This window comes from Carcharodon carcharias, chromosome 9 (assembly GCF_017639515.1).
Source record: "Carcharodon carcharias isolate sCarCar2 chromosome 9, sCarCar2.pri, whole genome shotgun sequence".
Taxonomy (NCBI): domain Eukaryota; kingdom Metazoa; phylum Chordata; class Chondrichthyes; order Lamniformes; family Lamnidae; genus Carcharodon; species Carcharodon carcharias.
Genome location: NC_054475.1, coordinates 13,451,183 through 13,477,603, shown reverse-complemented (window position 1 = coordinate 13,477,603; position 26,421 = coordinate 13,451,183). Strand labels below are relative to the sequence as shown.

The 26,421-nt window shown below is 44.4% G+C and overlaps 1 protein-coding gene across 2 annotated transcripts in view; it reads right to left on the bottom strand.

Annotated features, from left to right (window-relative positions):
- Positions 1-13,405: 13,405 nt before the first annotated feature.
- Positions 13,406-26,421, bottom strand: part of kcnd3 (potassium voltage-gated channel, Shal-related subfamily, member 3) — a 335,500-nt gene continuing 322,484 nt past the window's right edge. For both annotated transcript variants that reach the window (XM_041195750.1, XM_041195748.1), the window contains 2 exons: positions 22,329-22,579; positions 13,406-13,796 (listed from right to left, as the gene is read on the bottom strand). In XM_041195750.1, the coding sequence (XP_041051684.1) occupies positions 13,598-13,796; positions 22,329-22,579 (450 nt within the window). In that variant the 3' untranslated portion in view covers positions 13,406-13,597. The remainder of the gene's footprint in view (positions 13,797-22,328; positions 22,580-26,421) is intronic.

Here is a 26,421-nt window from a genome sequence, read left to right as displayed (position 1 = left end):
GGCGAGTCCAGAGCAAGGGGTGTAAATATGAGGTAGTCACCAACAGAGCAAATGATGGGTTTGGGACAGGGAGTGGCGACAATGTGGAATGTGCTGCCACACGTGAAGTGGTTGAAGCAGAGAGTTCATACATTTAACGGACGGTTTAGTACATACGTGAGGGAGAAGAGATTTGAGGGACACAGGGAGCAGAGTGGGAGGAGATAATTAGAGTGGACGGAGGCTAGGATGGAGCATAAACGCTGGCATGGATATAAAAACAAAAAAACTGCGGATGCTGGAAATCCAAAACAAAACCAGAGTTACCTGGAGAAGCTCAGCAGGTCTGGCAGCATCGGCGGAGAAGAAAAGAAGGGTCATGAGGACTCGAAACGTCAACTCTTTACTTCTCCGCCGACACTGACATGGATCAAAACAAAAACAGAATTACCTGGAAAAACTCAGCAGGTCTGGCAGCATCGGCGGAGAAGATAAGAGTTGACGCTTCGAGTCCTCATGACCCCAAACGTCAACTCTTTTCTTCTCCGACGATGCTGCCAGACCTGCTGAGTTTTTTCCAGGTAATTCTGTTTTTGTTTTGGATTTCCAGCATCCGCAGTTTTTTTGTTTTTATCACTGACATGGATCAGTTGGATTGAATGGCCTGCGTGTTGTGTGTTGTAGAGTCTATATAGTTCCAAGTAGTCACCATGTGGTGGCAGTCTAGTCTATCAGTTGGAAGCTAACTGTGGAAAAAGTTACTGTATACAGAGCAAGTTTACTGTCCCATTCGTTAAAATTCTTCCCGCATCCTTCAGCTTGGAAATACGTTTGTTCTGAATATTGCTGGGAGTGTGGAAGAACACAGGAACAGGAGAGTAGGCTATTCACTTCTCGGTCTTGTCTGTTATTCAGTTTGATCATGGTTGATCTGTATCTTAAGTCCATTTACCTAACTTGGTACCATATGCATTAATGATCTAATCAAAAATTATCAGTTTTGAAATTTTCTATTGACCCCAGAATCAACAGCTTTTTTATAGCCTTATCCACCTACCTTGTTACTTTTAATAATTTATATATTTGTATTTTGATCCCTTTGTTCCTCTGTTCCATTTAGATTCTTACTTTCCAAGTAATATGTGACCTCGTTATTTTTTGGCTTCTGTGTAATTCCTCACAACTGTGTTGAAATTCATTTGTCAATTTTATGCCATTCTGAATGTTAGTAAAGCCCTTTTTACAGTTTGTTTCAGTCCTCCTTGTTGTGTTATTATAATGATATATTCCTTGGCCTTAATTACTGTACAAGACACAAAGCATCAATTGCTCATAAGAGATTGGGTAAACCTGTTGTGGGTTCATTTATTAAGACTAGGCACATGCAAACAGTTATACATGGGTATAAAGCTTGGAGGTATCAGAGCTGGGTGCGTGTTGCTCTGGTCAAAGCAAAAGTGAAACTAAGACTTGGTCACATGACATGTTTCCCTTCCAGTGATGTGATGCTGGATGTGGTGGTGGGGGGAGGGGTGGAGGGGTAGGTGGCGTGGGGTGGGATGAAGTGGGGGGCTGGGGATGTGGGAGGATGTGGGATGAGGTGGGTGTGGTGGGGGTGGGGTGGGTGTGGTGGTGGTGGTGGGTGTTGGTGTGGGGGGTGAAAATGAGAGTCGTGGAGGGCAACCCCAAAAGAGTTCAGAGGCTGTTGGGTGCAGTGTCAAAAATGATCAAAGGTATCGAGAAATGGATAAAACAGAAAACAGCCCTCACCCCTCACAACACAGCACTCCCCACACACTCCCTAGTCCCCATCCATGCCAACCCATGCCACCTTATGCTCCCAACCCAAACCCCCCATGGCCTATCATGCCCTCAATGCCAACTTATGCCTTTCCAGCAGCCTCCATGGTCCTTTATAGATAGTCCCTATATCAACTTAGTGCCAATTCATGTAAACCCATGCCCCTACCCCCCCACCCTTTGCCCTTACTCCCATGCCAACTCACCCAGCATCCACCATGGGACAACCTCAGTACTCATGCTGAGTTAAAATTAAGTTCTTGTGTCTATTATGAATTCATTAATTCAAAAACTCTCTCATTGATAAAAAAAATCATTCATTACTTTTACTTCCTTTAATCCCTCATGGAAACAAGTCTTTGTATATTCGTAGACCCACTGGAAAGCTTTCATAATCTCTTGGAGCTGTCAATCAAACAGTGAACTGATAGGCAGCCCACTGTGATAATGATAGGTTGTGAAATCAGTCATGTAGCACAAATCCTGTAATGGTAACCCTCAAGCTTATGTCAACAGGCAGAGTGAAATAGCAAACACTGATTTTTTTTTTAACACCGCAGATAGCTTCCTTTCTAATATTTAAAAAGGACAATTAAATGCCTTGACAGCTTCTTATGTCAGTTCTCTTGACAGTTCCAATGAGCTTGACAGTCCAATCAGTTTATGCACTTTTGGTGCACATTCATGTCTACTTTTATTAATCCCAAAGGGCACCTTACCTGTCCCAGAGGGAACCTTACCTCTCCTGAAGGGCACTTGACCTCTCTCAAAGGCCTCCTGGGACCATATCCAAAAGGGTATCCTACCCCTCCAAAGAACTCCGGCAGCTTTAGACCTTCTCCTACCAGGTCTAAAGTGCACAAGTTGTGTTTTGGACATCCCACTATCCAAAATCAGATCTGATTGAGGCAGCTGCACTTTAACACATGCCACTGCTTCCGTGAGCCTCCAAAATGGAATACCGATTTGCGAGCGGGATCCCAGGGAACTCTTGAACTACCTGTCTGTTTCTTTTGGACTGCCTGATGGTCACACATTCCCTTCCTTCCTCAAGTTCCTTCAGCTGTGGTGTGACCACCTCTCTAAACGTGCTATCTACGATGCTCTCAGACTCGCGGATGCTCCACTGTGTCCCCAGATTCCGTTCCAGCTCTGAAACTCGAGCTTCCAGGAGCTGCAGCTCGCCACACTTCCTGCACACGTGGTGGTCCCGTGCACATGGAGCACTAGGAGCACGCCACGGCTTTGAGCCCTCCTGCCATGACTTATCTCTTTAAATTATCTCTTTAAATTGTTGTGCTATTTACCACCTTCCCCCATTACACCCTGTGAAAATAAAGGATGCTGGGTTCAGGGGGCAGGGACTTCCACATCCGGGCCTCCACCACTATTTTTGCTAAGACTGTCTGTGCAAAAATTCGGGCCTATGTCATCCTTTTGTACAAATTGTTTAGGAACATAGGAATTACTGGATGAAAGAAGGCCAAAGTCCATCTTGTTTGCCTTCTACCACCCTGGTGGTCACATGATACAATGATAATGGAGTTATTGACTAATCTCAGAGATCAACTCTATCAATGAGTCAGTGACAGAGCCAGACATGACGTGAGGAAAACCCCCAGTGGGGGAGAGCTTTAGGAACCATAGATCCAAACTCACCCGTTCCTCCTGAGCATGGTACACTCACTACACATCGTGTCACAAATTGTTCACATATTAGATGTTACCTTCGGAAAGAAGTCATTTGATGAATCAATATTAATTACCCCCTGTGCCTCATTAGGAAACCTGTTCCATAGTTTGTCCACTTGCTCACTGATATAATGATTCTGCAGGTAGTTTTCAATTTCCCTCCTTCTAGTTCCATTGATCTGGACAAGGTGAGATAGATGTCATGGTCTTCTTGACCATGATTGACCCAAAGAAGCTTAACGAGGGTATATCACTGAGTCCAGCAGATCTGGTGAATGGGAATGCATTTGAGTTCTTGCCAGTTTAATTATTCCAAATTATTTCTGGGTATTTAGAGCACAGCACAGGCCATTCCAGCCATCTGGTCCATAGTTTATGTTCAACAGGAGACTCCTGCCATGTCTATTCATCTCTGCTTAGTGGAGGTGGTGGCATAGTGGCATTGTCACTGACTCATATTCCAGAGACCCAGGGTAATGCTCTGGGGACCTGAGTTTGAATCCTGCCATGGTAGACGGTGAAATTTGAATTCAACAGAAACCTAGAATTAAAAGCTGATGATGACCATGAAACCATTGCTGATTATCATTGAAAGCCCATCTGCTTCACTAATGCCCTCTAGGGAAAGAAATTTGCTGGTCTGGCCTACATGTGACTCCAGACCCACAGCAATGTGGTTGACTCTTAAATGTCTCTCTGAACAAGTGCAATTAGGGATGGATAATAAATACTGGCCTAGCCAGCAATGCCCAGACCCAATGAATAAAACAGAATCCCCATCAACATATCCTTCTGCTTCTTTTTCCTTCATATGTTTATCTAGCTTCCCCTCAACTGTAACTGCAGCATGCCATTTGCCTCAACAACTCCTGTGGCAGTGAGTTACACATCCTCACCACTGTCTGAACAAAGAAGTTTCTCCTGAATTCCCTATTGGGTTTAATAGTGACCATCATATTTATGATCCCCTAGTTCAGGTCTTGACTGCAAGTGAAAACATTTTATCCCTGTTTGCTCTATCAAATCTCTTCATCACCTTGAAGACCTCGATCAAGACACTCCTCAGCCTGCACCTTGCTAGAGAAAAGAGCCCTAGCCTGTTCAAGCTTTCCTGATTATTATAACCTCTCCATCCTGAGTTTAATGGTGAGTGCCATGCCATTTACTTCTACCTGTTTCGATTCTAGCCTTCCTATTGGAGAACTAATAGATATTGGTCTAAATCATTTTGGATAGGTAAGGTAGAAGGGGAGACAGCAACTATCCACTGTCAGTGAGTATGTCCCTAAGGCGGTTGTTGCAATGAGGGATGGTTATGTGTCTAATCCCTAACAGTTTAATAAAGATTCTTTCCTGCTTACTCACAAGCAATGTTAAATTTCCGTTTCCCAAATATTCATAACTTACCATAAGAGACTTAATCCAGTTTTCTTTCTCTTGGGAACCTTGGAAACAGCAAAAAGAGCTATTGAGCCCTGTATAATTAATTTGCCTCAGGTACAGAATATAATGGGAACGCCAATCAAACTCTTGGTTGTGGTCATGTAGTGGTCGTGTTACTTAATTAGTTAATCCAGGGGTCTGGACTAATAAAGGGAATATTAATTTTCTGTTTACTACAACTTGAGAAATAGACTCGAAATGTCTGAGTATTTTTTAAAAAATGTTTCCATCAATTAAAGTGAATTTGAGGATTTTGGATTATAGAAACAACAACTCATTGGTTCACTAATGTTTTTTAGGGATGGAGATCTGTCATCTTTACTTGATCTGGTCCCATAAGAGACTCCTGTCCTACACCAACAATGTGGTTGCCTCTTAACTTCCCTCTGAAGTTGCCTAGCTAATCACTCAGTTGTATCAAACTGCCCCAGTGGTTTAAGAAGCATGCCCTCCACCACCTTCTAGAGAGGGGAAATAATTATTAGCCTTGCTGGTGACCTTCACACCCTAAGAATGGGTTATACAAACAGGCACACACAATGAGATAATGCTAAAGAAATAAGAACCTGTAGCAAACCGCCTACCAAAGTGCCAGCAAATTCTTTGGTTCACCAGTGACTGAGATCATAGGATCATAGCATCATACAATAGAACAGAAGAGGGCCATTCAGCCCATCGAGTGTACTGGTGCTTTCGAAGAGCAATCCAGTTAGTCTCATTCCTCCACTCTTTCCTCACATCCCTGAAATTTTTCTCCTTCAATTATTTATCCAATTCCCCTTTGAAGCAGTATCCATCATCCTAACCAGGCAGTGCATTTAGAATCATAACAATTTGATGCATAAAAAGTTTTTCCTTATGTTGCTTCTGCAAATTCTACCTATCAATTATGGTTTGCTTTGTCTCAATTAATAGCTGAGTCTCTTCACCTACAGCCAGCAAACACTAAACAGAATAAGGTATAGGAATTCTGATATATATTCACAGTTTGTGATTGAACAGTCTGCCTCTTGTCCTCTAATCCTGTCCTCTTAATTGTCCCTGATTTTATTTGCTCCACCATTGGTGGCCATGCCTTCAACTGCCCTAAGCTCTGGAATTCACTCCTTAAACCTGTCTGTTCCTATCCCTTTTGTTCCTTCTTTAAGATGTGCCTTAAGACCTACCTCTATGACAAACACCAATATCTCCTTTTGTGGCTCAGTATCAAATCTTCTTTGCTAACACTTCTGCCTTGGGATGTTTTACTATATTAAAGGTGTTGTATAAATAGAAGGAATTATTTTTTGCCGAAACCAGGTTCAAGTTTAAACAGTAGGGCAACAAATCAATTTTATTAATTATTTCCCTTACAACAACTGATGTTAAAGTAACCAGTTTAATTGCACCTTGCTTGATTTTTTGTAGGTTGGGTTTTTTCATGGATGGAGAGGGATAGATTTAGAGGAGGCAGAAAAAAGACAAAGTGGAAAATATTTGATCCTTAGTGGGAGTTAGAAGTGTCCACATTTTCAAGGTGTCATTTTTGAATACATTATCTTTTTACACTTCTAATCTTTTTTCACCTTTTTAATGAGTCTGTTTTCTGCCAAGTCTGTGCATCATCAGTCTTATATGCAGGCAGCTTTGAAACTATTTCCTTTTAAGTTTATAAATGTGAGTAAAGGACTTCTACCCAATCCAAATTTTACATACAAACATACGAAATAGGAGCAGAAGTAGGCCATTCGGCCCCTCGAGCCTGCTCCACCATTCAATAAGATCATGGCTGATCTGTTTCTGTTTTGAATTCCACATCCCCATCTACCCCCGATGACCTTTGATTCCCATGCCTAACAAGAACCTATCTACCTCCATCTTAAGTGACCTCGCTTCCACCGCCTTCTGAGGTAGAGAGTTCCAAAGTCACACAACCCTCAGAGAAAAAAAAATTCTCTCTCACCTCTGTCCTAAAAAGGCGACTCCTAATTTTAAAATAGTGCCCCCTAGTTCTGGACTCACCCACAAGAGGAAATGTCCTTTCGACATCCGCCTTGTCAATACCATTCAGGATTTTATATACTTCAGTCAAGTCATCCCTCACTCTTCTAACTTCCAGTGGAAACAAGCCCAGTCTATCCAACCTTTCATCATAAGACAATATGCTCATCAATTGAGTAAATCTCCTCTGAACCGCCTTCAACACATAATCTACAAAACGTTCTTAATTAGTCCCTCAGGGCCCAACGTCATTCATTGGTTGAGTGTGCAATGATTTCACTTCCTTTGAGAAGACCAGTTGAAATTAATTAGATTGACAGTGCCCCTTCTTCTCCCAGTGAAGATTGACCAATCAGAAATCTAGACCCTGCTTCTTCATTGCATGGCTGACTGTCGTAATTTGCTATATGAGGAATAACGGGTGTAAATCTGTGTCCTGAGGAGATTTACCAGAATGGTACCAGGAATGAGTGATTGGAGGAGGTGATTTTTTTTCTCCTTGGAGTAGAGAAGGTAAAGGGAAGATTTAGTTGAGGTATTCACAATTATGAGGGGCTTTGATGGGGTAAATGGGGAGGAACTCTTTCCACTGGCACAGAGTAATTAGAAGCACACAGATTTTTGATAATTGGCAAAACATTCAGGGAAGATGATGGAAAAACTTTAATGCAGTGAATTTTGTCATCTGGAATGCGCTGCCTGAAAGGGCAGTGGAAGCAGATTCAATAATAACTTTCAAAATGGAATTAGATGAATGCCTAAAAAAGAAAAGACAGAGCATTATGGGACTGAACGGGAGGGTGAGGCCGGTGGTTGTGGGGGGTGGGGGGGGAATGATAGGACTTATTGGATAGCTGTTTTGAAGAGCCAGAACAGGCACAATGGGATGAATGGCCTCCTTCTGTGATGTAAGGTTTTATGTGGATATTACAAAGGTGATTCATCAATCTCACACTCTCACCTAGGAATGTGGCCCAGAGTGAAGGCATCTTGAGAGATTGCTGGTGAGTTTTCATTGGCAATTTGCTCTGTTTTTAGTTGGTTGTTAGGGAGAACTTTTCTTTGTGAAATGGTTTACCTCTTTGTCTCAAAAAGGTTTTTGTTTTAAAGAAGTAATTCTTGGATATGCACATTACTGACAAGGCTGGCATTTAGCACCCATCCCTAATTGCCCTTGAGAAGGTGGTGGTGAGCCACCTTCTTGAACCGCTGCAGTCCATGTGGTGTAGGTACACCCACAGTCTGTTAGGATGGGAGTTCCAGGGTTTTGACTCAGTGACAATGAAGGAACGGTGATATATTTCCAAGTCAGGTGGTGTGTGAATTGGACGGGAACCTGGAGGTGGTGGTATTCCCATGCGCCTTCTGCCCTTATCCTTCTAGGTAGCAGAGGCTGCGGGAGGTACTGTTGAAGGAGCCTTGGCGAGTTGTTGCAGTGGTTGCCACAAACAGAGACTGAGCTACAATTGAAAGAGGCATCACACTTGGTGACAAAAAGAATGTCTCACCACTATCAAGTTTATTGATCTCTTCTACTGTACGATGAATACAGAGATCGTCTGATGCTGAGAATATATGACCATAGGCACTTTCCCTACATTGTCTTCCTGTTGAACTGTGATGGAGAATTCCAAAAGCTTTTTCATCTTAGTCTCCAACAAGAAGGTCTCAATACAAATATTAAAAATGGGACTAGTTAAAATAATACAAACACAGCACACAGTTCAGGAAAAAAACACAAGAACATGAAGCCATTCTAATAGTCTAGGTACATTTCACATGTGACTGCTACAAATGGGTTGCAATTGTGTCGAAATACTACTTTTCAGCCCATCTGGTAGAATAGGGTGCAATAGTGGCAACACATAGGATATTGGGACTGATAAACAAAGTGGAAGTGACTTCAAACTCAGCCTTCCCAATCTGGAGAAAGAAATACAGATTAAGAAATGATGGAAGTTCTTCAGACACATGTGTTCTCCTGTTATAAACATGAAATTATAGCGGAAGAGAGGTGTGCACATATCCTCCATCCCTCCTTTCCAACATCCCTAACACTAATGTCAATCCGGAATGATCCATATTCCGTTCAATATAAACAAAACGAAAAAGAAAAATTGCTCAGGTTTAGAATATGAGGCTTTTTTGAAAAAAATTTCCATCGCCAAGATTTCATAAGTAGCTTTGAAACCAAATACTTGTTCCTGAAAGAGCGTGCAGAGAATGGGAGAGCGTAGAGGAGTGCAGGAGAGGAGATTGGGTGGGAGAGGGAAGGAGAGGGAGGGAAGGAAGGGGCATGGAGGAAAGGGGAGCTGAGTGAGAAATATGGGGTGGAGGAGAGGGAAGTGAGGGGAAATGAGTGGAAGGGAAGGAAGGGGAATGAAGTGGAATGGGTGCTGGGAATATTGCAGGCAATTAGGAGAATGAGTGTGTGGGAAGACAAAAATCTTATTAGTCAACAACCTGAAAATATCAGTGGTTTGAGTCATGAAGATCCTTTTTTAACCCCTCCGCTCTTAGATTAAAATCATGCAAATCCTAAAAGAAGCTGAGAGTGTTAGCTCTTCCCTGTAACGGGTTTCCAGTGTGAGGTAAGGGATGCCAATTCTGGTTGGACCTATTCCCGCCTCCCAGCATGTTTCCCAGGGAAGGACTACCAGGGAAATTGTTAACACACACCAAAGATGAAAGCGGCTAATATAGGGGCCACTTTCAGAACCTGTCAGCATTTTGCTGTAGTCGGGCTAGTCCCCCTCCCCACCCCACTGAGTCTGGTGGCCAGCAGCTGCTTGGAGGTAGCCTGGTGGGGTGGGTGCTGAGGGTGCCTCATCTCACTGTCCCAGTGAACGAGCCATAAGAATGAAAGGCTGCAGACGTTGGTGGAGGGGTTTCCCATCACATTGATGGCACTAACAGCTGTGAGCCGTCTTTAATTTTAAATTTTCATCATGCTTCTGAAAGCACCTTCATTTTATGCACCCTCACGCTTGCTTTCCTACCTCAGCAGGGCCTACTTTTCCTGCTGGGGTGCTGGCCTGTTAGTGCTGCGGGCCTTCTCATTGGGCCTCCTCCCCCAGCTGATTAATTGGAAGGCGAACATGGAGGTGGCCAGTCAGGAACTTGCTTCATGTGAAGTTGCACTGGCAGGTGCTATAGCAACAAACGCAAACTTAGGCCTCACGTTAGACTCCAATGTCAGATTCCTGACACCTGTGGGAAAATTCAGCCCGAAGGTTCCTGACTGCCAGTTAATGATCTTCTTTTTATCCCCAACTCTGATACTTATTGAATAACTCTATGATATTTCTCCCAGGCAAAGTGCAGAAGATTAACCTTTAATTACTGGAGACAATAGGGGAGCTTTGTCAACGCTATGTGAAATATTGGATGAGAGTTCATTGTGCCAAATCATGAAACATTGATGAGCTCTTTCTTTGCAAATCCCAAAACATTGTTGGCCCTTAAGTAAACATTCACACCAGGTTTCTAATAGGATACAAAAATAAATAAAGAAGTTCCTAGGTACCTGAAATGTAATAACCAGAACAATACTTTGGTAGCATATGACAACCTAAATTTTAATGCTATATTAATTAAGCCTAACTGGCCCTCCTATTCTGCACTGCTCCTTCCCCAGCTGAGAGAACAGGATGGAGGTGTAGTTCCTGACCTCAACCCAAGTGGGATGCCCATGGCTGGAATCAAACTTACTCCTTTGTGGAGGATCCCAAAGTTTCCAGCCATAACTCCAGCGCAAACCCGGAGGAACAATGCAAATGGTTTTCTCCAGGGTTCAAACTGAACTCTCACTGAGGTTATAATGGTAGACCAGGGCAATCATCACTCAGACTAATGGCGAACAGGGGAAATGTTATGAATCCTTGCTTGCTAGGAGTAGATATTGGGGATTTGGTTGTGCACTAACCATTAAAACTAAGTTGGAAAATTGCAAGCAGTGTTTGCCGGATTTTCCAAGATGTGCTCCCAGCATTGCATTTCATTGCTGAGTTTGGGACCTTGCTGGGTTCAAATTAGCTGCTGTTTTTTTCCTATAACAGAGATTCAAAGGTAATTAATTGGTTATAAAGTGCATTGAAACATTCTGAGGACGTGAAAGTGACTATATCAATGCAAGGTCTTATATTTCTTTTGTTGCTGGCTTCTCGTTGCATGTCTCCTCAGTTAGACTTCTTTCTGCATCTTTCAGCTCAATCTTTTGCGTGCCCTCACTTGTGAGCTGATAATAGCACAGTGAGGACAATAGGATATCTGGGACCAATCTCCTTGACTCATGAGGATTGAGAAAAAAAAAACAGAGCAAGATCTAAGAAAGAGATTTCGCAAATTAGAGTCGAATCAGTCTTTCTTTCCCTATCTTTTACTTCTCTTTCCATACATGTGCAGTCCCTAAGCTCTGGAATTCCCTCGCTAAACTTCTCCACTTCTGTCTCATCCTTTAAGATGCTCCTTAAAGCCAACCCCTTGGACCAAGTTTTGGGACATTTTACAACTTTAATGGGGAAATATATATGCAAGTTCTTGTTGCTGCTGATTGGGTGCTTTTTAATCGCCAGCTCCTGAATTGGACATTGGCTCTGAAATTGCCTGACCTCTCTGCTCTCATCCCTTGTCCTGTGCCAATGAATTGCTATATATGTTTGAGGAACAGCAGCTCATCTTTCAGTAAGGTAACTTACAGCCTTTTGGAGCAACATTGAGTTCAACAATTCCAGATCATTACAACTGTCTCAATTTATTCGGACAACAGCATTTATTTCCAGAGGACTAGAATATAAAAGCAGGGATGTGCTGCTGAGGCTTTCTAAGGCTCTGGTCAGACCACATTTAGAATATTGTGAGCAATTTTGGGCCCCGTACCTCAGGAAGGATGTTCTGAACCTGGAGAGGGTCCAGAGGAGGTTCACGAGAACGATCCCAGGAATGAAAGGCTTAACATACGAAGAACGTTTGAGGACTCTGGGTCTATACTCGATGGAGTTTAGAAGAATGAGAGGGGATTTTATTGAAACTTACAGAATACTGAAAGGCCTGGATAGAGTGGACGTGGGGAAGTTGTTTCCATTAGTAGGAGAGATTAGGAGTAAAGGGAAGACCTTTTAGAACAGAGATGAGGAGAAACTTCTTTAGCCAGAGAGTGGTGAATCGATGGAATTTATTGCCACAGAAGGCTGTGGAGGCCAGGTCATTGAATGTATTTAAGACCGAGATAGATAGGTTCTTGATTGGTAAGGGGATCAAAGGTTACAGGGAGAAGGCGGGAGAATGGGGTTGAGAAACTTGTCGGCCATGGTTGAGTGGCGGGGCGGACTTAATGGGCTGAGTGGCCTGGTTTCTGCTCCTGTGTCTTATGGTCTTATGGTAATAATCCTGCTATTCCCATTTATACCTCCTCTAGACCCAACCTTTCTTTACTTGCTCCTTTCCCATCTTTTTCTGCCATGCACCATTATCCCTTTTGGCATTTCATCTCTCCTGTCTTCCAGATATATCACAAACCTCCCTTTTTGTCCTTTCCCTCCCCTCCCCCATTTCCCTGCTTAAAAGCTGTTGCATCTCTAACATTTTTCAGTTCTAATGAAATGTCATTGACCTGAAATGTTAACTCTGTTTCTCTGTCCGCAGATGCTGCTCAGTATTTCCAGCATTTTTTGCTTTAGTTCTTCTAAACCAAGCCTGGAAGGAGGAAGCAAAACATTTTAAGAATAAAGCAAGTCTCCAAGTTTTCAATTCACAAGTAAGTTTTTTTTTTGCAAAATACAGAAACCGTTTTTTTTCCTTAACTAACTCTAATAAAGTCACACTACGTAAGTGAGAGAGTGAATGGAATGAAACTGGGAAGAGAGAAATCAGTGCCTGGAATGACTTAATTTGCTGGGTACCGTGTTCTGCTCACAATACGCACACAGACTGTACTTAACTGACAAAACACCATGTTCACACAATGCTGCTTCTTGCGAGCAACACACACTGAGATGTCACATGGATTAAACAGCAGAAATGAAAGCTCTTATTGTTACTATAGACCATAAGCAGACGAGTTACCCGCCATTAATGGTTAATAGCTGTCTTCTATTCCACGTGTAACGCACACTGGAAACGTGTCAAAAAGATGGTGACTACAACAACAACATCTGGAGCCTAAATCTCTTGTCTTTTAGTGACCCCACAATTCTTTAGTTTTTAAGTTACTCTCCCACACGGGAAAAACAAAATCCTGCTTGCATGATTCTTTTTTTTTTGAAATTGGCTCGCCTTGTCACATTTCCAATTTGTGAATAAATATTATCCATCTTAAACGTCACCTAAGATAGGTACAGTGCTTAAAAACGAAGCAATGCGGAGCTGGCTCCTTTTGTAACTCCTGTTGCACTAAAGTGTCCCGCATTGAGAGCCTCTCTATAGTGTTGATCCTCTTGAGTCAGGGAGCTTCCCCCGGTATTCTCCTCATCAAAATAAATAAATAAATAAATAAATAAACGGAAACAGAACGTTTGATTGAAACTGTGCCATTGCTTTGAGACGCAAACGCGGTGATGTCAGATCACCCTCGCCCTTTTCATAGGGATTGGTCTCGTCCACATTTTCCCCTTTCACCCTTGCCATGCGGTTGCCAGTGTCATGCGATCTTGAGGATGTCAGGTGACTGAGAGCTAGGGCAGGGCTTTATTATTATTATTTTTTTTTACAAGGCAGACACTTTTACAATATTACAGCTTGTGGTTTTCATGCTGGTGCTGGACTGATTGGGGATGGGAGGTCGATTCTCCCCCTCAGGTGTAGTGCCAGGCAGTGTGGGGATGCTGATTATCGCCGTGGTGATTTGGGAACTCTTGCAGTTGATTCTCAGGCTCTCCTCTGACTTATCATTCAGGCTGGAACGACTGCAACGAAGATGAGAGAAAAAAAAGGATGGTTACTGCCTGCAACTCAAGCACTGGCTCTGTTCTGGGAACATTGAGAACAGAAGTTGACCATTCAGCCCTTCAGAACTACCTGCCCTCCCCTCATTCAGTTAGATCATTGCTGATCTGCTCCTCAGTGGCATTTCCCCACATTGGTTCCATTTGCCTTCATACCCTCATTGAACCAAAATCTATCCATCCCCATCTTGAGTTCTCCAGTTGATCCCCAGCGTCCATAGCTTTTTGGGGGAGAGAGAGTTCCAGGATTTTACCTCCTTTTGTGTGAGAAAGTGCTTCCTCATGTCCCGCCTGAATGGCCTACTTCTAAGTTTGAAGAATATATCCACCTGTTAGGTTCGTAACTCAATAGTACGGCTAAAAAGGACAACTCTCCAAACTGAGGAGAATGTCAAGATTGTTCATCCATTTTTCATGCATTCGGAAAATTAAAAAAAAATCTCTCTCTCTAACTTTCACGCTTTATTTAACTGAATTAAAAAAACAACATCCACTTTGTGTGAGATCTGCTAAATAAGTTACAATGATAAAGCATGACCACTTATAGAGTTCTCAAACTTCAGTGTTAATGCTTCATTGCACTGCTTAAAGAAAAGTACGGGAAATCTCTTGGCATCCTGACTACCGTTCGTCTCTCAACCAAGGCCAACCACATTAGACCAACAGATCATATATTTAATTGTTATCTGTGGATTGTTACTGTGTGCAGCTTGGCTGCTGGGTTAGTCTGTAAAAGAAGTGAGGACAAATTTACAATGGATGTCTTGAGAATGTGAAAGGCGCTATATAAATACAAATCCTTTTTAAAAAATATAGCTCTGTATTCTCTTTGCTTTGTTAACTGTTCAATATGGTCAACATAGAGTCTACTGTCAATCCTAGAACTCCACCAGTCTCTTGTTAGCTGGTCCAACACCATTCAGTGAACATGTTTCCTATTTTTTCTTCCAGTGTGTAAGACCTTGGACAGATCTGAATTAAGTTTTAAATGCCTTGGTTCTACCCATTTATAAATCTGCTGTTTCTTCAGGCTCTACTGCTCAGCCACAACAGCAGTCAATAAGCCGCTCTTTCAATAAGGCACCCCTTCCAGCACCTTAAAGATTGACTCCCTCCACCACCAGCGCATAGTGGCAGCAGTGTGTATTGTCTGCAGGGTGCACTGCAGGGACTTCTTCAACTCCACCACCCTGAAGGGGATGACAGCTAGTGAATGGGAACACCATCATCTTCAAGCTCCTCCAGAAATCGCACACTATCCTGACGTGGACACATCTCAGCTGTTCCTTCAGCTTTGCTGGATCAGAATCTAGGGACTGGCTATCTAATAGCGTTGTGGCTACATTTTCAATACACGGACCGCAGCAGTTCCAGAATAGTAACAGGGCTTAAAAGGGTTGAATTATGAGAACAGGTTGCATAAACTTGGCTTGTATTCCAAGTATAGACGATTGAGGGGTAATCTAATTCAGGAGTTTAAAAATGTAAAATGAATTCAGTAGGGTAGAAATGGAGAAACTATTTCCTTTTCAAGGACAACCAGGATGGGCAATAATGCCAGCCTTGTCAAAATACTCAAATCCTGATAATGAAAAAAAACATTTAATAATATGAGGACATAAGGAATAGGAAACAGGCAGGAGTACGAAAAGGAGAAAGGGTTGTATGTTCAAAGTTTCGGCAGAATAAGGTTGGGAAGTTTAGAGGATTACTGATCACAGTAGTATTAACTAGATGAAGAGGACAGTCAGCAGAACAGATACTTCAGCCACACTGTGCTACCGCAATATTATTACAATTACACATCACTTCCTTGAGGTTTTTCCCTGCCTGTTTGAAGTTCTTTAACTGCAAAGCTGAAAAACAAAATCTTTTTATTAAGAGCTCCCATCTCACTGAAAAAGCTTCAGGCCAATCCACGTACAATAACCTGCTCTGAAAACACTGCCCAGATTTTGTCAGCTGTGACAACCACAGCAGCTGAGACAACCCACAACATTCTAAAACAACCAACAATATTATAACTAAAATAGCCCAAAACATTGTAAATAAAAATCAATTTTCCCCATCTCTCAGTGTTAATGGATCTTTCAGACAATTCCAGGATCCGAGTAGTTTTCATTGCTGAAAACTAATCACTTCTTCCTTGGGCCACATCACATCTGTGTACCAAGTTTTGTTTAAAACTGTCCATTAGATTTTAAAATATATTGTTTACAAACAAACAGACGAACAAACAGATGCAAAAACATTGCTTCTGCTCACTCTCAGTGGTGAAGGTAATAAAAGATAAGAAAGGTTACATGAGGGTAAAGAAAGGGAGGTTGAAGAATGGAAGTGAATGAATGACTATTTACCAGATGATAAACTTTGTTGAATATTCTCTGATGCATTTATAAGTTTGCTAAATGTATCCATGCCATGCCTAAAGTTTTTCTCATCTGAGTACAATTCTTGAACATTTTTTTATTTTTTCATGGGCACGAGTGCCACTAGCAAGGCCAGCATTTGTTGCCCATCCCTAATCGATGTTGAGGAGGTGGTGGTGAGCCGCCTTCTTGAACTGCTGCAGTCCATGTGGTGTACATACACCCATTTTAAAATCGAGGTTTAGTCTGTGGGTGTGTCTTAATTGGATTAAAGCCAGCTAGTCTGAGTGCTTTGATGTGTACTAGTTTTGAGATGTAAGAAAGGTAGAGTGCATTAACATTTTTTGAATTGCACATTCAAGAAGGGGAGTGAGATCTGACACCTAGCTAGCAGAGACCAAGCAATGTTTATATTACTAATAAAATTGGTACTATGAAAGAAGAGTCTGGTGATATACAATGAGAATTTACATTCAATGAGCTGTGCTAGGTATAAGGATCACAGTTTTCAGGTGTGCAGAGCAGAGGCAATGTGAGATCAAAGGCAGCTGTAAGCCTCCAACTGACTCCACAGGAACTAAAGTGAAAGGAACCTCATTTTGAATTCATTAGGTGAAAATGCTTTGCCTGGTGTCTGGTTAAGCCTATGGGTTGCTGTTGCCTAAATGGAGATTAGTTTGGTAATTTGTTAAAAGTTATGATAGCAGTAATTTGTAGCCATGTGTATATATTTTAACTTGTGTAAATTAATAAAATGTTTCATTTAGTTTAACATAAAATCTCTCGAGAACTTGTGGTCTGATTCCTGAATTTAGAGTTGAAGCTCAAACATACCATTTAAAAATATGGGTCATGACAGTTGTTTAAACTTTCCCTCTGGAATTTTTAAATAACAGTTTTACCGAAAGGCTGGCTCATAACAGTACCGTGGAGCAGTTGGACTGCACACGTTGTACAATCTCCCCGCTAAAGCTGGTCATGTAGCAGTCACTGCTGGAGGCACTCACAGGTCCTTACAATCTCAGTATCCTAGTTTGGACCAGCCTCCCCCATGGTTCAAGCTAACAGGGCAGCCATGCAGCGCATTAATCTCTGACCATCCAAGTGGTGGTCAGCACTCTCCAGGATGTGTTAAGGGGCCATCACACTTAACCAGGACAGGTCCTTAGTACACCCATGCTAACCACTTGTCTCTCTCTTTCATCCTGCAGGAGGAGTACATCAGGATCATGGAGCCTGGTAAACTAACTGTATGCCTCATGGTCTACAGAGCGTGAAGAAGATGGAGGAGAGAGCGACTGAGGCTCCTGGCTGTGCAGGGGCAGGAGCAGCAACTTCAGGAAAAAGGGGCAGCTGGGGCTCCAGCAAATGCCACCCAAGAGCCACTGTGAGCTGTCACTGGTTGGCATCTAGGGACACTATAGACACCACCTTTCATTCCTGCAGATGACTGAGAACCAGTGTCACCGAAGACTGTGATTGTCTAGGCAACTGGTCGGTCACATCTGCCAGCTTCTGCAGGATTTGGCACCATGGGGACATGGAGGGCATCCACTGCCAGTGGCTGTGAAAGTGACCACGGCACTCAGTATCTATGCCAGTGGCTACTTTCAGGGCTCCACAGGTGACCTCGAGCTGGTTAGACGAGGCAGGCATGCTCGGGGGGCCCTCAGAGCTGCTAGATTTGTGGAGGATGATGACGACATGCATTGAGGGGACCCCATAGATCCTCACATCGCATCTGTGAATGTTTGACTCCAGTCTGGCTTCTGGCAGAGCAAATACTCTCTATGAGAATGCTCCTGTCATGGAGATGCAGTGGAGGCCCTAATAATCGCTTGATCACAGGAGGATGATGATGATATGCAGTGATGAGACTCCATAGATCTTCACATAGCCTCTGAGAATGTCTGACTTCTGTCTGGCTGAGGGCAGCTTGCTTGCGCTTTGTGATCAGTGTCATATCATACAGATGCAGCCATGAAACTTTCGAAGCGTCTGATCCATTGTCTGCCTTCAGCACCTCAGCCCTTCAGAAGCTGGAACACAGCATCAGTGGACACAGGTGCTGAAGAGATGGGGACCACCTCCTTAAAGGTGTTGAGTTCACACAGAGAGAATGAGAGAACGTAGTATTCTGGCAGCAGTGACTAGAATCGCTGAGGTGCAGGAATCAGTAATGTTTCCAGGGGGTGTGAGGCTGGACCATCACTGTGGTCTGAAGGCTGCACAGAGAACAGGGAAGAGGCCCTGGACTGAGACACCTGCCTTTATCTTGTGCAGGAAGGTTTCACATCCGAGTGACAAGAACACTGCTCATCAGAACAAGGAGCCATAGGCAGGGAGACATTCTTGGGAGTTTATTAACAATAATGAACAGTATGTACAAGTGATTAACACCCATGCCCAAGCTGTGTAACTAATTCTCCCTAACTGTCCTAACCCTGTCGCTACGTCTTGGTGCTCCCCGGACATCCACAGCAGAGGTGGGGGGAGCCTGCTGACTGTGATGCCCTGTCTTTGATGACATTGGTGGGCGTCCTCTGGAGAGCTGAGACTTGGAGGACCCTGGCCTGCTTTGAGGGTCCTGCTGTGTGTCAGTGGCACCCTCCTCGGCCTGTGGAGCTAGAGCTGCTGAGGTCACAGGAAGAGGGGAGTGGGATGGGCTGGACACTCTCGGAGTCACCTGGGTGGATGGGCCCAGAGTGTGCACCTGCTGATCCCCCTCCCTATGGGTGCCCGGGGGCCCCAGGCTGACTCCTTGAGGAGCAGTGTTGGCTGGAGTGAGATTGAACTGCCCGGCACCCCTCTCGCGTTCACATTGTTGGAGGATAACTATGGCATCAGCGATGGAGCTGACCCTGTGCAGCAGTGCAGGAGCGAAGTCCTGGACCAAGGTTTTCATGGCGGCCGCCATCCTACCAGTGTTGCCTCGGTGCTATCACCTCAGATTGAAGGCAGATCTATTCCTCCCTCGTGCCTTACAATCTGAGGAGTGCAGCGGACATCCCTTCCTGATGTTCCCGTGCTTGCCTTTGTAGCTCCAGCAACTGTGACATGACCGAGCCCAGAGGTTTGTCATCTGACTCGGACTCAGCAACATTCTGGCCTCCAGCAGTCCTCCGAGTGCCAAACACCTGGGAAGTCCCTGCCTCCACCTGCTGTGGATCAGACAGTGCAATGTGCTCACCAGATTGTGATCTCCAGGCTAATCTAAAGCTAGGTCCCACCGAGATCTGTATCTCTGCACTGGTGGAGGGTGTGGGTGAGCACTGTGACAGGACTTTAGGGAGGGTGCCCTCAGATTCCTCTTCAAAGATATCTTTGGGGCTTGATTGGAGGCCCTGGGTCATGAACTCTGTCGGCTGTTTGGCAGATGTGCCTGTGAAAGCAGAGGGGAGATAATTAGTGCATGGCAGTGGCCTGTGAAAGAGGACACGTCACTCACAGCATGGATGTCTGATGGATGTTGCACTGCTGGATTCTCACTTGGTAGAGCAGCGTCAAGCTCACCATCAGCATAGGACCGGTCCAGATCCTCGCTGGCCAGCTGGATGACTCTGTTTTCAAAGTTCATGAAGGTCTTGATTTCAGGCATTCCTCCACCGGTCTGCGAACTCTCCCTCTTGTTGTGTGCCAGCTTGTCCTGAATGGATAGAGATGGAGGGAGTGTAAGCAGGATGCCTGCCAGGCCAGATGATAAATATGCCTGGCCTGTGTGGGTGTTGAGATTTCCCATGGACGGGATGAGGACAATGACGGTGAGTGTGAAAGAGTGAATGGTGATGTCCCTTGAAGCGGCAGTGAGTGAGGGCCCTGTGGATGTGTGATGGGTTTGTGAGTTGAGAGTGATGAGAAGAATGACTTACCCTGGCGGAATGGAGGAGAGCATTCACCCTCTTGCAGCACTGGGTGGCTGTCCTCTTCTGAAGGACGTTGGCGCTGACCACCTCTGCCATTGCTTCCCAGGCCAGATTGGTCACTTTGCTGCCCATCCTGCGGCCAGAGCAGGGGTAGAGGACATCCCAGTGGGCCTCCATGGCCTCCAAAGGTCGCTCGAGGGACGCGCCGCTGATCCTGGGGGCTGTTTTCTTCTTCAGTTTCAGGGCCATGTCTTCCGTGCAGCAGTGGTGAGCTGGAAGCACTGAGATGTGTGCTTGCGGCTGGACTTTAAACATGGCGCCCGGCGTGACGCAGCGGCGAGGTGATGGCTGGCGGGAGAATGAGAGTCCGCCCACCATGGAATCGGCGTGTTTCCCGGGAGTGCATAAATAATGTGGCGGGTTCGGGATGATAAGGCACGAAAACCCATCATAGCTTAGTGCAAACCTGGGAAAATTCCGCCCTTAGTCGCAGTTGTCAAGATAATTCTGACATCATTATCTTTCATAGACCTTTCTTAAACAATGGACTATACCCACAGTTGGAAGCTTCGTGCCCTCCACGTGGTCTTTGAACAGACGCGCGCTTGCCTAATCCTTCAATCCATCTCCCAGGATGAAGGGGGTAAATTGAGAGCAGCCTTTCATCCTCAACATCGTCAGACCTTCAGATACATCCTAGGAAGTTTTACCTTTTAACCATTAACAGGCCCACTCGGTGTCAGATGATACCAGGGCTGTTGGTGATCATTTCACATAGGACACCACTTCAGGGATAGTTCCCCTGAAACATTGAAACAGCATAGTATTTATCAATATTTGATGCCCTATCTTCAATAATAAATCAGTCAGTATCTACTCTGAGTTCTAAGTGTTTTGAAAAATGCATGAACTTATCCATTATACCAAAAGTTGCAAAGTTGGATTGAATGGACAGTTTTTAGATCAATGTATCACTTAAGGTATTGTACATTAATATTTGTTCTTTACAAACACTATTTTAGATGAGTTATGAATAGCAGACATTCAGTAACAGTGAGAGATGTATACACACCCAGCATTATATGCTTTGCACCTGTTGGGTTGAAATGGGTGATGGTTAAATTGCCATGGTCAAGGTGTGACACATGAATGGGGGCTAACCATGCCTCCTGTGTGAGGCTTCTGCTTCTGTTCATTTGCCAGCAGAGCAATGATCCAGGGCAGCTCGCAGGTTCCTACACCAAGAAGCAGGCCATTCGGTCCATCTTGCCTGTGCCAGCTCTTTGAAGGAGCTTTCCAATTAGTCCCACCCTTGCCCTGCTCTTTCTCCATAACGCTGCACAATTTCCCTTTTCAAGCACTTATCCAATTCCTTTTTGAAAGTTATTATTGAATCAACCTTTCAGGCAGCGTGTTCCAGGTTACAACAAATGGCAGTATAAAGAAGCAAAACTAATCTGGCTCCTGCTCCTTTTCGCAATTGGGTATATTCCTGGTTTTGCTGCTACCACCCAAGATTTGATTAAGTAAAAGAGGCCTGAAGGTGAAATAATCCCTAAAGCTCAATGCCTTGGCTTGTTGACAATTCATTAGAATACTCTGTCCCCTCCCTCAACACTCCCCCCTCTCCAGGTCCCATACCCTAAGAGGGTGTTGGCGACCACAGACTTGCATTGGATTGGTCCATGATGATGCTTGGCAAAGTACTGCAGCGGTTTGCCATTGCCTTCTGCGGTATGGCCGACCAGGAACCTCTCCCACTCTTACCGCCTGCCATTGGACGTATTGGAAGGATTTACAGGCTGACAATCAACCACTTTATGAACACGCCTTCCACAGCCATCAAGTGCTGAAGTGGGACTTGAATCCAGAGCTTCAGGCCCAGAGGTGCGGGCGTTATACCCACTCCCACATGCCTTCCCACCCACTCTTGACCTGTATCCACAGTGATGGTGGGCGGGGAAGGCGTCAGACCCTTTAGCGGCCAATCATTTTGCCTCTGCTGCTATTTTACATGTAGCAGGGGAAGGAGGAGGCAAGGTGGGTGGCAGCTGTCACTGTGGGCGTTGCTGTTGGGAAGGAAGGGTGGACATCTCCTGTGGGGGGGGGAGGGGTCCCTTGTGCCCACTGAAGGCACCTCTCTCTAAGATCCTTTAACCCTCTCCTCAACACTAGCTAGGGAATTCCTCAAAGGGCTTAACACCTCGTGCAAGCAAATCTGTCAGCCGCTGCTGTCAAGTTAAGGAGCCCTGTGGTTTTACCTGGTGTTGAAGGAGGCCTGCTCTCCACTCTGGATGTGAATGGTGCTGAGTTCCTGCATGTTTCTCAGCTGGGCTGCTGACACGCTGGAGTTGGGAAGGTGAGTGGACTTCTTGTTACTGCGACGGGAGCAGCAGGTACTCGTCGTCCCAGATTCAGAGGACAGAGAAGGGCTGTGAGTTGATGGGCAATTCTGCATCGAACCTTCCAGGCAGTTCTGTTCGTAAACTGGCTCATCCAGGAACTCGTGGTTCTGATAAGACAACGTGAGAGGAGATCAAGTGTTTAGACTGTGAACACGTCAGGCAAAGCACCTATCGCAGCGTCTTTGATACAGGATAATAAACTGCATTTGATCCAGGTATGAGTTTGTAATTCTGACATTCTTATACAAAACTTAATGTGGCTTCATTTGGGTGTGAATGTTTTCATGCTTGCCATGATGAGTAATGTTAGTGTTGATTAATGGAATTCTTCCCATTTCAGACAGCCAAAGCCAATGTGAATGTTCCATGAAGCAGCCAGATGCAGAACAAACCAATTACCCAGCAATAGTCTTTCTTTCACATTAATATTGCACATTGTAAACTGCAAAACACTTTTAAAAAACTTGCATTTATATAGCGCTGTTCACAGCCTCAGGCCACCCCAAAGTGCTTTACAGCAAATAAATTATTTTTTTGAAGTGCAGTTTCTTTTGTAGTGAAGCTACATGTGGTGTACATACATCATATGGACCGCAGCGGTTCAAGAAGGCAGCCCACCGTCACCTTCTCAAGGGCAATTAGGGCTGGGCAATAAATGCTGGGCCCAGCCAGCGATGTCCAAATCCCATGAATGAATTAGGAAGAAAAATGGAGGAACTGTAGCAGCCAATTTGAACAAAGCAAGTTCCCACAAACTGCAACGAGATAATATTTTAGTGACATTGGTTGAGGGGTAAATATTGGTCAGGACACAGGGGAAAAATCCCCTTCACACCTTCAAAATAATGCTGTGGGGGATTTTACATCCACTTGAGAAGGCAGATGGTTTAACTTTAAACCAAATGCTGGCACCAATGAGAGTGCAGCACTCCTACCGTACCGCACTGGAGTGTCAGCCTGGATTAACCACTCAGGTGTTTGGAGTGGGATTTATACCGACAATTTTATGACTGAGAAGTGAGAGTGCCACTTATTGAGCCACGGCTGACACTAACCACCCCATGCCCCATTTTGGGTACGATTATCAGTTGGTGCTGAATTGAAAACTTCATTGTTGTGGGTCCGCGCTTATTAGGAACTGAACTGAGACAAAAACTAAACCGTACATAGACTGGATTTGATGTGCCCTCGCTGGCACATTTAAAGGTGGTGGGGGTTCGGTGGTGGGGGGGGGGGGGGTGGGGGGGGGGGGGTGGAGGGAGCGCAGGCTGGGGGTGGTGGCTCATGAAATAAGGCGGGTGTCCTTCCCGCCCACTCTTGACCTGTCTCCGCTATGATAATGGGCGGACAAAGTGTCAGACAGCCCTGAGGTCTATTGAGACCCTTAGGTGGACAATCATTTTGCCTCTGTTGCTATTTTACGTGCAACAGGGGAAGGTGGAGGCAAGTTGGGTAGCCTGGCAACTTCCACTGTGGGGGCTGCTGTGTTGGGCAGGAATGGCAGGCATGTCCTGGGGTTGGGGGGGGCGGGGGAGAGAGAGGAAGAGGGGGCCCCTTGTGCCCACTGATGGCATCTCCCCCCCTAAGATTGACTCTCTAACTCTTCCCCTGGATTTTCCAACCTAGCTCTCCACTCCCTGCCTCACGCCCCCTCAATAGTATCATTGTGCTCCGTGCGGATATCATCACCACTGGTCTTCTGATACAAACTTTGCTCTAAATGAAGAAAAAAAGGACTGAAGGACTCAGCTGTGCAGTGTGTCCCTTTAAACTATTTCAGGCAATCTGGTAGTTCCAATCCAACAGCATCCATTTAATGTTTCCTGTACTTGAATTTGAATTAAGGATATATACTTTTGGAAATAGAACAGTTACTTTGGTGAAGTCAAAAAATTTCTCCTGAGAATTAGGCTGAAAACTACTCTCTCATGAATGTCATATTTAATGTGACCCACTGCTGCACTCTGCCTGCCTTAGGAATGATTGATGCCGCAAATAAGTTCTCTTAGCTTCACACAGTAATTATGTTCAGGGAATTGGATAATAATACCAAGCACCATAAAGGCGAAGGAAGGCAAGTTTCAGTGTTGCCAGTGGGATGTGATGGAAAGGGGTGGGATGGATTGGTTTGGTGCCGGTTAGAATGGAGTGGATTGAGGTGGGTTGGGTTGGGCTGTGATGCGATGGGGTATGTGGGGTGAGATGGGTTAGAAAGGGGTGGAGTGTGATGTGGTGGATGGGGTGGAACGGGTTTGTGTGAGTTGTGGAGGAATAGGGTGGGATGTGTTGGGAAGGGATAGGGTGGGTTAGGGTGTGGTCAGATGTAATGGGAGAGTATATGTGTATATTTGTGTGCGCATCTGTATTTGTAGGTGTGCCTGTGTATATTTGTGGACAGTTCTATGTGTGTGTTTTAATGTTTAACTCTTACTGTACACAGGAAATTTCAACAAAATCTGAATCTCGCAGCACAATGAATAGGTACAAATGAGGTTCAGTAGAATGTTGGCAAGGATGAAGAACTTCAATTATGTTAAGAAATTGGAGAAGTTGGGCTGCTTGCCTGGGAGCAGAGAATGTTAAGAGGAGATTTAATAGAGGTGTTCAAAATCATAAAAAGCTTTGATTAAGTAAATACGGAGAAATTTGTTCCCTGTGGCAGAAGGTTTGATAACCTGAGGGTGCAGATTGAAGATGATTGGCAAATGAAACAGAGGCAACGTAAGGATTTTTTTAACATGCAGCGGGTTCTTATGATCGGGAATGAACTGCCTGAAGGGTGGTGGAAGCAGATTCAATTGTAACTTTCAAAATGGAATTGGATAACAAACGATCAAGGGGCAGAAGTAGGCCATTCAGCCCCTCGAGCCTGCTCCGCCCTTCAATAAGATCGTGGCTAATCTGATAGTAACCTCAAATCTGCAACCCACCTACCCCTGATAACCTATCACCCCCTTGCTTACCAAGAATCTATTCGCCTCAACCTTAAAAATATTCAAAGACTCTGCTTCCACCGCCTTTTCAGGAAGAGAGTTCCAAAGACTCACGAACCTTTGAGAGAAAAAATTTCACCTCATCTCCGTTTTAATTGGGTGACCCCTTATCTTTAAACAGCGACCTCTAGTTCTAGATTCTCCCACAAGAGGAATCATCCTCATCACATCCACCCTGTCAAGACCCCTCAGGATCTTATATGTTTCAATCAAGTCACCTCTTACTCTTCTAAACTCCAGTGGATACAAGCCTAGCCTGACCAATATTTCCTCATAAGACAGCCCACCCATTCCAGGTAAACCTTCTCTGAACTGCTTCTAGCGCATTTATATCCTTCCTTAAATGAGGTGCCCAATACTGTACAATAGTACTCTAGATGTGGTCTCACTAGTGCTCTGCATAACTGAAGCATAACCTCCCTACCTTTTGTATTCAATTCCCTTTTCAATAAATTATAACATTCTATTAGCTTTCCTAATTACTTGCTGTACCTGCATACTAGTCTTTTGTGATTCATGCACTAAGACACCCAGATCCCTTTGCATCTCGGAATTCTGCAATCTCACCATTTAGATAATAGGCCTCTCTTTTACTCTTCCTGCCAAAATAGACAATTTCACACTTTCCCACATTATACTCCATTTGCTAGGTCTTTGCCCACTCACTTAACATATATATATCTTTTTGTAGCTTCCTTATAACCTCTTCACAACTTACTTTCCTATCTATCTTTGTGCCATCAGCAAATTTGGCAACCATCCCATCCATCCCTTCAACCATGTCATTTATATAAATTGTGGACAGTTGAGCTCCCAGCACTGATCTACTCGTCACATCTTGCCAACCTGAAGAAGACCCATTTATGCCTACCCTCTGCTGCTTGTTAGCCAGCCAATCTTCTACCCATGCCAATATGTTACCCCCTACACCATGAGCTTTTATTTTCCACAATAAC